The following is a 13,379-nucleotide window of genomic DNA, read 5'->3' as shown; positions in this document are numbered from 1 at the left end:
TAAGGCGGGACCTACATAATGTAGGAAAAAGAAAATGATGCACCCTCAAGTCACTTTCAAATTCAGTCGCGATAAAACATAAATCGTGTTATAATTTATCACTTTTAAATAGCTACAATACTTAGATTTTTACGTTTTTCAACATATAAATTAGATCAATAATGATTTTAAATTTTGAAAAAAATAAAATTATAAAAAAATTATTCTTAGAACATACAATATTAGAACGAATAAATATTCTATTTTATTAAAAAAATGGTAAGATAAGTTTTGCTAAACTTAGGCTATGTTCAGTTCACCTTATTTTTGCTTATTTCAGATCTAATCAGATCAGATCAGATCAGATCAGAAAAAATAAGTTCAGATCAGATCAGTTCAGATCATGCTATGCTTATATTTAAAAATCATTATATCTTTCATTATATATTAGTAAAATTATAATAATTGAATATTAATAAAGTACTCATTGAGACGAATCAAACAAGACCCCACATGACTATATTTTTTCTTATATATTGAGAAAAATCTAAAAGATAAGATTTTGTAATCAGAAAAAATAAGTTCAGATCATATCAGATCAGAAAAAATAAGTTCAGATAAGATCAGATAAGTTCAAATCAGAAAATTTCAGGTGAACTAAACATAGCCTAAATGTTGTATCCAAAAAAAAAAAAATTAGAACATTAATTTGTTTAATTAGTGATATCCTGCAAAGGTTATACTTATTAATGTTAAGAAGGTTCCAATTATTATTGTGTTGGCATGCTCGATGACTTTTCTTCTTCAACTCTAATGACACAGCTACCACTAACAAAAATGCAATAAGAAAATTCAATACAATCATCAATTTATTTTGATAGCTGGCACTAACAACTAGGACTATAGGAGTATGCAATAAGAAAAATCTAACATAATTATCAAATTGATTACAAAGTAGGCTTCCATCAAAACATTTAAAATATAAAACACGTATTTGAAATTGATGATATTTTTAAAGGTGTCTTGTCTTTATTTTTAAATAGATGTTTTATGTATAAAAGCTAATATTCGCATATATATGTTATTGAATTTATTTCGACGTATATTTTTAAAATATTAAGTTCTATAATTTTGTACTCCTTCGGTTCCAAATATAGTTCCTATTTCCCTTTTTTACGGTAATTTATGCAAGTGGAATCTAAGAGAGATAGTAAAAAAATTATTTATTTAAATATATGTTGTATGGGAAAAGATGCTTTTAGGAGAGAGAATGGAGAAAAATTGGTAAAAAAGCATTAATTATAAGATTTTAGTCGAATAAACAAAGGAAAAACAAAATTCAAGAAGCAAATAAATGATGGGACACGATGTTTCTAGACAAATTACGGAAAATGTGGAGCTAAATATGAAAATGAAAACAATATTTTGGGACATACAAAATGAAAATAGAAACTATATTTTGGAACGAATGGAGTAATAATGAAAAAATAAAAAGAAGATGATCAAACTCATGCATCTAACAGTGTACAAGTCAAAATGAACCATCGATTAATAATACAGGAAATAAATTGAAACATCCCCTCAAAAAAAAAAAATTGAAACAAATTGAATATCATGTCACATTTTAAAAACAAAAGGTATATCACATATAACAAAACAGTAACAGAATATAGGTACAAAGCTATCATGTGAATTATACAAAATCAGAGTATTAATTGCAACAATTAAATGGAGTTCTAAAGTTATCATTGTTAATTAGAACGAGACAATTATTATATTTTGTGTGGGCATGACTTGACCACGTTCCTTCTCTAATCTGGTAGCACTATCATATAGAAGTATTCATACATCCAATAAGAAAAGTCTATCACCAACTTAATTTAAAAGGTGTCCAGCCCCAAATAGTTGTAACTTGATCTCTAAGGTCATACTATAACAATATGCTTTCAGATTCGGATCCTACGCACGCATTGACCAATGACCATATCTTACCTACTATCAATTATAGGTCCTATCTGAATGGGTGATGTTATTTGGAAAAATGTTTACGACCGAGCATAATTAATAGATTTTTTTTTTTTGAGGGGAATTAATAGATATTTTAGTAAATTCATTTGATATGGATTATATACTTAGCTGTTCTATTCAATTTATTTTAACTTATTTAATATCTTATAAGATAAGATCAGATGGAAATAACATTTTTTTTTTGGGGGAAAACAGCACTTATATTAAATCAAGAGCAACCAAAGTAGAAATACTTTGGGGAAAAGAACCAAACCATACAACCTCAGATTGTCTAGAGCAATCCCAACGAGCTAACAGATGGGCTACAACATTGCCCCCTCGTTTGACATGAGAAAAAGAAAACGACACAAAGTTTAAGCATAATCTATTAATATCACCAAAAATATGAAATAAAGGAGCCCCACCCACACATTTGTTATTGACAGCATTCACCACAAGCAAGGCATCACCTTCGCACATCACCCGCTCATAGCCAAAACATTGGCCCAGATCCACGACATACAACGCCGCCATTGCTTCCGCTGTGGTAGCATCCCATTTCGCTTCCACACGCTTCACCCCCATCGCCGCCACCTGTCCCAACGAGTCCCGAAAGACCGCACCTAGACTACCCACCTCGCCATTAGGACTAAGGTATGCGTCGAAATTTGCCTTCAACACCCCAGCAGGGGGCTTGCACCATGACATACTCGACGAAGGTAACCCACCCTACCACCGAAACACCCGGTCCGCATTGAGCCCATACGCATCAACTAATCTCACAAAACCGGTAGCCACCATTGGGGCGTCTAAAGCTTCATTCTCAAAGATGTGCTTATTTCGGCAAAACCATGCCGCCCACATGAGAGCACATATAGTACGCATCTCATCCTTTGTACAAGTATTCATCAACCATGAGAAAGCCTCACTAAATGAGGAGGATGGCAGATTGGCTATAAGAGTATTGAAAGAACTCATCTGCCAAATAGCTTTGGCATACTTACATGAAAATAGAGCATGTAGAATAGATTTGCTAGGCTCGCCACAAATCGAGCAAGAGGAAGTCTCACTCACATGCCGCCAACACAACCTTTTTTTCACCCCTAGACTGCCCTTGCACGCCCTACACAAAAAATGAAGAATTTTGGAGGACCTTGAACCTTCCACACATCCCGCCACAACTTCTCCTCCCCCTCCCCATACTACAGTCTCCACGTTCGTAAATGCCCCAGTTTCCCAAGCCAGTAGCACGACTTCACCGAAAAAATACCATCACGGGAAGGCCACCAAAACCGCCTATCCGGCACCCGGAATCGAGATAAGGGAATATTAAGAATCGAATCCCATTCATTTTCATGAAATACCTGCTTTACCAAATCAACATTCCAACCACCCCGATCAGGCTCAAGCAAATCACATACCCTCAAAGTCATATCGCTATCCACCTTTGGTGTTAGCACAAAATGAGACCCCTCCCCCATAATCCATGCCTCCTCCCACACGTTAATATTGTCACCCGTTCCTACCCGCCACGCACTTTAACCCCTCAAGCAACAAAGACTTCGACCCCCAAATACTCCTCTATGTAAAACTTGGATTATAACCTCTTCTCGCCTCAAGGACCCCCATACCCTTACAATATCGGGCTTTGAGAATCCGATAAAGAAAGGAAGCTTCATCTTGACATAACCGCCAGTTTTGCTTAGCCAAAAGAGCTTGGTTAAAACAGTGCAAATCCCGAAAACCAAGGCCCCCCATAGACTTGGGAAGACACAGAACATCTCAACTATGCCAATGCATCTTTCGCTCTACCCCATTAGATCCCCACCAAAACCGGGCTAACAGGGAATGAACTTCATCAATCAACCCACTCGGAAGACAAAATACACTCATCATATATGTAGGGATAGCCTGGGCAACAGATTTTATAAGAATCTCTTTACCTGGTCTAGATAAGAGTTTCTCTTTCCACCCTTGCAATTTTTTCCAAATTCTCTCCTTGATACAAGCAAAAGTCACCTTCTTTGAGCGGCCAATGACAGTGGGTAAACCTAAATACTTCTCCTGTTTATCAACCTCCTCCACTCCCAGAACACCCACAACAGGATTACGACAATCTACATCCACATCTCTGCTAAACACAACCTCCGTTTTGCTTAAATTGACATTCTGTCCCGATGCTCTCTCGTATTTACTGATAATATCAGCCACCATAGAGTATTCTTGCACGGAAGCTTTTGTAAACAAAATACTATCATCTGCAAAGAAAAGATGAGACACCCGCGGGGCTCCTCGACAGATTCTAGCACCATGGATTTTTTTCTCTAATGCTGCTTTGGAGATAAGAGTAGAGAAAGAATCAGCACACAGCAGAAATAAATAGGGGGAAATATGATCACCTTGACGAAGGCCCCGGGAGGGGGTAAGCGAGCCATCCACCACCCCCATTCACTTTAAAAGTGAAGGAGACGTTAGAGATACAAGCCATCACCTTAGAAATCCATTCCACACAAAATCCCATCTTCTCCATCACCTTTTCCAAGAAACACCACTCAATCCTGTCATACGCCTTACTCATATCAAGTTTCAGCGCACACACCCCCTCCCCCTGTCCCTTTGTCATCTTTATCGCATGAAAAATCTCAAAAGCCACAAGAGCATTGTCAGTGATCAACCGGCAGGGAATAAAAACACTCTGATTAGGGGAAATAATAACATGGAGAAGAACTTTGAGTCTATTCACCAGAGTTCTGGAGAGAATCTTATACAGGACCGTACACAGACTGATAGGCCGGAAATCTTTCATAGATTTTGGATTTTCACACTTGGGGATTAACACAATACACGTTCTGTTCAGACTACTCAAATCCAACCCCCCCCCCCCCATTCCACCAATCCTGCACAAACAAAATGATATCCGCCCCAACAATATGCCAAAACTTCTGAAAGAATAATGCATGAAGGCCATCAATACCCTGGAGCTTTATTTGGATGCATGGCAAAGAGAGCGTCACAAACCTCTTCCCCGGATGGAGGAGCAACAAGATTAGTATTCATCTCCACTGAAACACATGTCGAAATCCCTTCCACCGCCACCCCCATATCTACGAGATTTCCCGATGCAAACAATTCAGCAAAATAATCATGTACAATGTTACCAATTTCCTCTCGTCCATTTTTCCACACCCCATTCTCATCCAGCATGCCATGTATGGAATTACGACGTTTTCTTTGACTTGCCTTGTGATGGAAATACTTCGTATTCTTATCACCATCACGGATTTCATTTGCACGGCCTCTGGCATGCCAATATGATTCCTCCAGACGGTGAATCTCATCCAGGGCCGCAGCCTCGGCATTACACAACTCCAAAATATTAGCGTCTGGCGGCTTTTGTTGCAGATCATTAAGACGAGCCAAAGCACGTTTCTTTTTTCGTTTCAAATTTCCAAACACCTGCGCCGCCCATGAAGATAAATTCTGTGACACTAACTCCAACCGAGCAACAATACTCTCCCCTCCCGAAGCACCCCACGCATCCTCGACCACTTTACCACAATCATCTCTCGCGAGCCACCTGGCCTCAAATTTAAACATTTTGTTTCCCCGTCTGAAATTATCATTTGTCCCGGTTTTCAACAGCAAAGGAGCATGGTCAGATCTGTACCTCGGAAGATGAATAACCTCCCACGAAGGGAACAAATCACACCAATCATCATCAGGTAACATCCGATCGAGCCGCTCCCTAATAAGAGTACTAGGGGAGTTGCTCCGCTGCCATGTGAATTTACTACCCTTGTAACCCATATCCTTCACCCCACAATCATCCACCGCCATTCTAAAAGCATCCATTACTCTCTCACTCCGCGGAAGCCCCCCCCCCTTCTCTTCCATACACACAATCTCATTAAAATTCCCAAACAGCAACAAAGGTAGAGGGTATTGTTGTCGCACCTGTCTCAAAAGCTGCCAAGTCTGATGTTTATTCGCCGTTTCAGGCCACCCGTAAATACCAACAGCATGCCAACTCGGATTTTTATTTCCATCAAGCACCACTGCATGAATATGATAGGGAGAAAAAGAAAGCACAGAGATATCTAACTCATTCCACCATAACCCAACACCACCATAATGACCAGTACTACTCAAACACAATCCATTCGAAAACCCACATCTATTATGTACCTTCTCCAACACTTTTTTTTTCTACCATTGTTTCCATGACGAAAACAATATTCGGCCGCTCCCGCCAACACAGGGAGTGAAGGGCAATAACTGTCCAAGGGTTGGCCAGACCCTGACAGTTCCAGCTCAGAATTTTCATTGCTCTTCGCGGGGTTGGACATATCCATCCTCCGCTACTTGAGTCACCGTCTAACCCCGACAAATTTCAGACCTCAATTTTTTTTTTAGCAGCACCATCAGCCAGTATTTTTTCAACCAAAAAATTCTCAGCACATTTTCGTTTATTATTCGCATCAGGAATATCAAAATCAGTGTGACAATTATCAACAGAAAAATTAACAACATCTATAGGAGAAGAAACCTGAGCAGAGTTACCTTTTTGTGGTAGCAACTTTTTTCTTGCTTTTCAATTTTTTTGGGAGGCGAGCACAAGTTCCTGGATTGATAAGGGGAACATTCAGAGACAAAGTGTCGACAAGCTGCTCATTAACAGCCATGATGGTGCTCCCATGTTCCCTATGTGCCACATCACTGGACAATAAATTTTGTGGGCTCCCCCTACATCCAACACCATCACTCTTCTCCCTATCATACCCACCATCATTATTAAAATCCCCTACACCTAGGTCAACTCCCCCCTGTGGGCCAGTCATGACCTGCAACTCCTCATTCCCCACGTTACCACCATCCATCTCCCTTAAGTGTCCCATCCTACCATCCATCATTAGCACATTATCCCCATTCCCCTCTACTGCCTCCTGCACCAAAGCCTTCACCTGCTCCCCAATTTTTAGCGCCTTCAAACCACCCTCCTCCTTAACAACAAACATAACCTTCTTCCTAGCTTTAATTGCCATAGCCTCCTCTTTGTTTTTAATTTGCTTCTTCCCTTAAGAGGAGAAGCCTTCAACCAACCCCCCCCCCCCACCCAACTCGTTCTCACATTCCTCCGGCATCTCCACACTACAATCCTTATCACTATGGTCCAACACCCCACACCGGAAGCAGAAATGCGGGAGCCTTTCATACTTGTATTCAATCGTAATCATCACTCCATCCTTGCGTCTAATCTGTTGCATCCTCCGTAAAGGTTTAAAAATGTTCAACATGATTTTAACCCTGCAAAACCTGTCCAGTCCAAAATCATCCAAATCAATCTCCATTACCGGACCAATACATGACGTAATGGCTTTAACATCCGCTTCCGTTCTACAGTTGAACGGAAGGTTATAAATACGAACCCAAAACGGCGACGAATCCAGGACCACATGTGATGGTTGTTCGTCACCCACAATCTCCTTCAACACCAGCAACTTTTGGTCAAAACTCCAAGGCCTTTCCTCGAGAATTTTTTCCTTGTCTTTCCAATGAAAGAATTGGAAAACAAAGGTGTTTGCATCAATAGCCCTATACACAAGGGTACGATTGAGCGCCCAAATCTGGGTCATAGTTCTTTTTAGAGCATCAAGGTTAACCGCCCTCTCCGTTATCACCTTCCCCACGAGCATCAGGGAAGTTTTCGCACTCAGATTATTCGAACCTACCGTACCAAGATCGACAATTTCATTCTCATCATCCATAATATTAAGTCGCACACACTTTTCTACAATCTCATCCGCCATCACCACCACCATAACCGGCCGCACCTAGACGACAACAATGGCCAGACTCGCTGGGGTTTTTTGCCCTAACTCAGAGAGAGAAGGGGACTTTTCAAAAGTAATTTTAGATAGAAATAACATAAGATAAGATAACATGTCCAGTTTAACTTATCTTCACTTATTTCAGAAAAATATAAGATAAGATAAGATAAGTTAAGATAAGATAAGATAAAATAAAATAAGATAAGATAAGATAAAAGAAAAAATTGAATCAAACGGACCCTAATTTCTATTTGGCTATTTTATATTTAATTGAGATAGAATTCCCCATTTAGCTTTTTTTTTAAAAAACCTCGTGATTCTACAAGGTGAACTTATCTACTCTTTTGGAGACCTAATTAACTTGAATTCCTTTTTCAACTCAATTTCAGCCCTTTGGATTGATACGAATATTATATGAGGATTAGTCATCAAAGAGATTGAGAAAAAAGTACAATACGTTAGGGCTCTGTTATCGTTTTTTTAGAATTATTAAAAGATACCCTCTAATTTTAATATAAAAGTAGACATAGTATCTTAATGAATTAAACTAATCATCGAATGAAATTAACCTAATCATAATTGAGCTAATTTTCTTTTTAATATTGGGCTTACCATTGCCCAATATTAATTTAAAAGTTGGCGGTCACTTACAAGACAAACTCTATCGTTTTATGTGTTTTTATTTTTTTTATTTTAACAAAAGCAAAAATATGAAAAATTTGAAAAAGTAGTTTCCAGTTTTCTTTTGTCAATTTTTAAAATTAAAATGTTTAGTATTAGTATGACTAATATTATGTTTATTATATCCCTTATTACACGACTTTTACATTTATTAAACCAAAAACTGCAAACTGACAATGATATCGAAGGGGTCGGGCCCTTGATTATTTGATTGATTTCAATTAAATCTTCTAGGAGAAAAACAAAGGTTTTGATATCTTCAGCCCTTAAGGTTAACAATAACCATTAAATCAAATATCAGTTTAGTAATCTATAACAAGTCAATTGATTTTAATAATTGAATCTCTTGAGATGTTATTAATTGATTAGTTATTACATAATATTTTCACTTTTGATTCACATATATCTCTGTTATATAAGAGAAGGGGGGGAGCTACGATGTCCCCCTATAAATTTACTTAACTGCCCTTTAATAAATCAACTACTACAAAAAATGAAAAATCAAAGCTAAAACCCAGATATAGTATTGAAAAAATTAACTTAAATGTTGAACACAATCAAGTTATAATTGAAACACCAAAAAAAGAAACAATGGCTGTAAGATTTAGTACATTTATGCTGAGAAAAGTAAAAAGGAACATCACATCAATCAAATATCTTATTAATCAGTTCACAAACACAATCCAGTATTATTTCAAAATGGAAAATTCGATCAATTAACAAAGTAAAAGTGAAATGATTTATTTAACACAAAAGACTATGTTCATACAATATTAAAAAAAACCTAAAAAAATTCACTTAACATTATTTTATCGTTCATTAGTATAATTTATAAACCTAAAAGTAGCAAGAATAAGTTAAAATATCAATAATAGAAGGGTTAAGGGTACGTTTGATTCAACTTATTTTGCCTTATATCTTATCTTATCTTATCTTATCTTTTCTTTTCTTTTCTTATCGCACTTATTCTGAAATGAGTGAAGATAAGTTGAACCATTGTCTTATATGTTCTTATTTGAACTTGTGTTATTAGATCTTATCTGATTTGATTTGATATTATCTTATCTTTTTTTTTCTGAAATAAGGTAAAATAAGTTGAGCTGAACATAGCATAAGTGATAGAGGCTTAACCTATAAAAATTAGTCGAAAAAATGTCTAATGTTCAGAATTTTACACCCTATTTATGCACAAAAAACTAGAATTTATCTTTGAGAAAATTACAAAAATCATGCACATACATAATTTGCTAGTACTAATATATTAATAGGCGTCTCTGACAACGACGAGTATAAGCCACGTGTCATCTCTCTTATTCCATTAGAATTGTCCAATGTATACTGTGTCATGTCAACTAACAAGTACTAGTATAGATTGGTTTACAATAAGATTTGAATTCGTGACGTCATGCTATTAATAGCATGATGTCATGGGTGATATTTTTTATAGTTCACAACGCCCAAACTCAATTATCAGTTCTAAAAATTATATACATTTCTAAACATAAGGTTCTATAGTATAAAATACCAACTCTTTATTAATATTTTAGTTTTGGCTACTCGCCAAATAGTGCTAATTTCTAATCAAATGTGAATTATGGTAGGACCAAGATGGGGAAAATATGTAATAGGGCCAGTTCAATTTGCGGTCTGCTATGGCGCAGTTGTTGGCGCTTGTCTTTTGGGTGGCCAGTGTATCAAGGTGAGTGGCTTTTTTTTTTTTTTTCCATTTATGTTACTTTCCCATATTTTTTTTTATGATTCTAATTAATTTCTACATCTATCATAAATATACATTTCATATTATTTATATCTGTAGTCTGTACAAATATATTAAAAGGTGTGCTTAACAATGTGATTTTGTCACGTGTTTGTTAACCAATAAAGTCAAGTGGTCATTATTTAAAAAATAAATATGTTGAAACCTAGGCTCGAACCCTTCACCTTATGTAAGGATTTCCAAAGAATCACCATCTGATCTAATGTCTCTTAATGATCTATGTTTTCACAAAATTACAGATGTATGTTGTAATCAGTTAATGTTATTAAACATGTCCCTTGCATCTAAATTCACATGTTCATTAAAATTAATTATGTTTGCATGATACCATTTGAAGAGTAGTGCTTACCACTACAGTACTACCCTTATATTTACAGTAATTCTATAAACGAAATTTGATCATAAGTCTGTATTAAATATGGGCCTAGGCCGCATCCACGTCTAATATATTGAAAAGTGCTCCTAAGAACGTATACGTGCCACGTGTCACCATCCCTCATTGAGTAACATTCTATCCACGTCTTTTTTCATATAGTAAAAATAAAAAAGAAGCATATGTGAACATTCGAACCCACAACCTCAAGTATGAAAGAAATAGATCTAACCATCACTCCACTATACTATTATTACTTATTTAATCAAAAATCAATGAATGACATGAGTTTTTCAAATGAGTATGAGATGACTTATTTAACTACTACTAAATTGTAGCACGAAAAAACCCCGGGGCATCGCCTGGGCCTAAATACTAGTCTATACAAATATATTAAAAGGCGTGTGTAAGAATGTATACACGACACGTGTCTCCTTTGTTACTCCACTAGAATCGGCCAATGTGTACATAAGTCATGTCAATTAACAAAAGTAAAATTAGCTTGCAACAAGATTTGAACCTGTGACGGGCTGTGACCTCTTGCTATTATACATGACACAATTATCATCTCAACCAACTTTTAATTATGCTTTAAGTGTCCACATTATTATATTTGTACCATTTTAAATATTGAGTTTTCCTTAATATATTTTAGTGGGAATAGAAAAAAAAAAGATACATATCAAGTTGGGAACACAATACCAACCCGGGGCAACCTCTGGACCCACATACTAGTAAATATATTAAAAGGCGTGTATAAACAAGACACTGTGCCACGTGACGCTCTCCTTAGGGAGTTTTAATTCATGTAATCCATGTACAATTAATACAAATTAGAAATTGTGTAGTATATGGTTTGATCTCGAGATCTCGAGTACATATACTAATGTCTTAACCACTAGACTAAGTTGCATTTAGTTTTATTATCATAAAGTATTATATTAATAAATGAAATTTTTTCTTACCTGGGGCATAGCCCGGGTTGCTGGATTTGAACCTGTGACTTCTTGCTATCATACATGACACAATTACCATCTCAACCAACTTTTAATCATGCTTTAAGTGTCCATATTATTATCTTTATACCTTTTGAATGCTGAGTTTTCCTTAATGTATTTTGATGTGAATGGAAAAAAATGCATATCAAGTTCGAAAACACAATACCGACCCGCGGCAAAGCCCGGGCCCAAATACTAGTCAATACAAATATATTAAAAGTCGTGTGAAAGATAACCTATGTGCCACGTCACATGACAGTCCCCTCAATTTTCTAATGCAAATGTTTTATGTTTATGTGTACTCCTCACTTAAAAAAAAAGTTATAAGTGCAAGGTATCGAACACATGACGACCTTTGAATGAAAAGTAAGAGTTTAACCATCAATACACTATGACTTTGTTGTCTAATGTTTCAAATAAAATATGATGAAGTCTTGTAATAATTATAATTAACTAAAAAGACTTGAACAAGTATATATATATATATATATATATATATATATATATATATATATATATATATATATATATATATATATATATATATATATATATATCTAACACTCTTATTACGTAACTTACAATAGAATATCGATGTCATATTCTCTTACCACAATTCCTTTTAAGGTATTGTTTTCAAACGCAAACCTTTAATTATTTTTTTTAATTATCACGTCATGACGTGAATTTTTCAATTTATTAATGGACAAAAAAATAAGAAAAGTAGCAAAATAAATTATGAAATTTAAAAATAATAACATATTTGTTTATTGTAATTGACCTGAGGCATCGCCCGGGAAAAAAAACTAGTAAATATATTGAAATGCGTGCATAAACAATAAACTGTGCCACGTGGCGCTCTCCTTGGGAAGTATTAGTTCATATAATTCATGTACAATATTTTTTTTAAGAAATTGCATAGTATATATGGTTTGATCTCGAGACCTCAAATACATATACTAAAGTCTTAACCACTAGACTAAGTTGTATATAGTATTATTATCATAAAGTATTATATTAATAAATGAAATTTTTTGTTACCTGGGACATAGCTTAGACCTAATAACTAGTTTAAATTTATTACATGTAGTTTCTATATTATTTCAACATATTCTATTTTTTTTAGTCATTTATCTTTTTGCCTATGTCATCTATTGATGAAAATCCGATCCTGAACATTCTTTACATGCATCTTCTAAAACCTTATGTCAAATCACAAATGATTTGTTAGAAAATTGTTCTAAAGTTGATTACAAGTTAAAAATTTCGGTATGTAAATCAGCACTTGTTAATTATCAACAGGCTGCATATAAGTGTCTAATTGCAATAAATTATCCTATTCTATGATTTTTCAAATATTAATCTTTTAATTAGTGGTTAATAGGCAGTAGGCACGTTGAATATATTAAACTGAAAATGTAACATTAGATTATATTGTGGTGCTAACTCAGTGATAATGCGATTGGTCAGGCTATTTACCTCCTGTTTGATCCAAATGGACCGATAAAGCTGTATGAATTCATCATCATGTTCGGAGGGTTAATGCTAATCCTAGCTCAGATGCCATCATTTCACTCTCTTCGCCATATTAATATGATTTCTCTACTCCTGTGCCTGGGCTATAGTGCCGCTGCTACGGCTGGCTCCATTTATATAGGTAAAACCTTGCCTTTAATCTTTTCTTTTCTGATCTTTAAATATTAGTCTAGCTAAAATATGATAAATTAGGTTTGATT

The 13,379-nt window shown here is 35.5% G+C and overlaps 1 protein-coding gene across 2 annotated transcripts in view; it reads left to right on the top strand.

Moving 5' to 3' along the window:
• Positions 1–13,379, top strand: part of LOC104903619 (GABA transporter 1) — a 32,887-nt gene that overhangs the window by 9,345 nt on the left and 10,163 nt on the right. For both annotated transcript variants that reach the window (XM_010691684.4, XM_048636405.2), the window contains exons 3-4: positions 10,097–10,194; positions 13,114–13,300. In XM_010691684.4, coding sequence (XP_010689986.2) covers positions 10,097–10,194; positions 13,114–13,300 — 285 coding nt within the window. The remainder of the gene's footprint in view (positions 1–10,096; positions 10,195–13,113; positions 13,301–13,379) is intronic.

Source organism: Beta vulgaris, chromosome 9, assembly GCF_026745355.1.
Source record: "Beta vulgaris subsp. vulgaris cultivar EL10 chromosome 9, EL10.2, whole genome shotgun sequence".
NCBI classification, from domain to species: domain Eukaryota; kingdom Viridiplantae; phylum Streptophyta; class Magnoliopsida; order Caryophyllales; family Amaranthaceae; genus Beta; species Beta vulgaris.
Note: the sequence above shows the minus strand (reverse complement) of the source record. Positions and strands in the feature narration are given on the sequence as shown.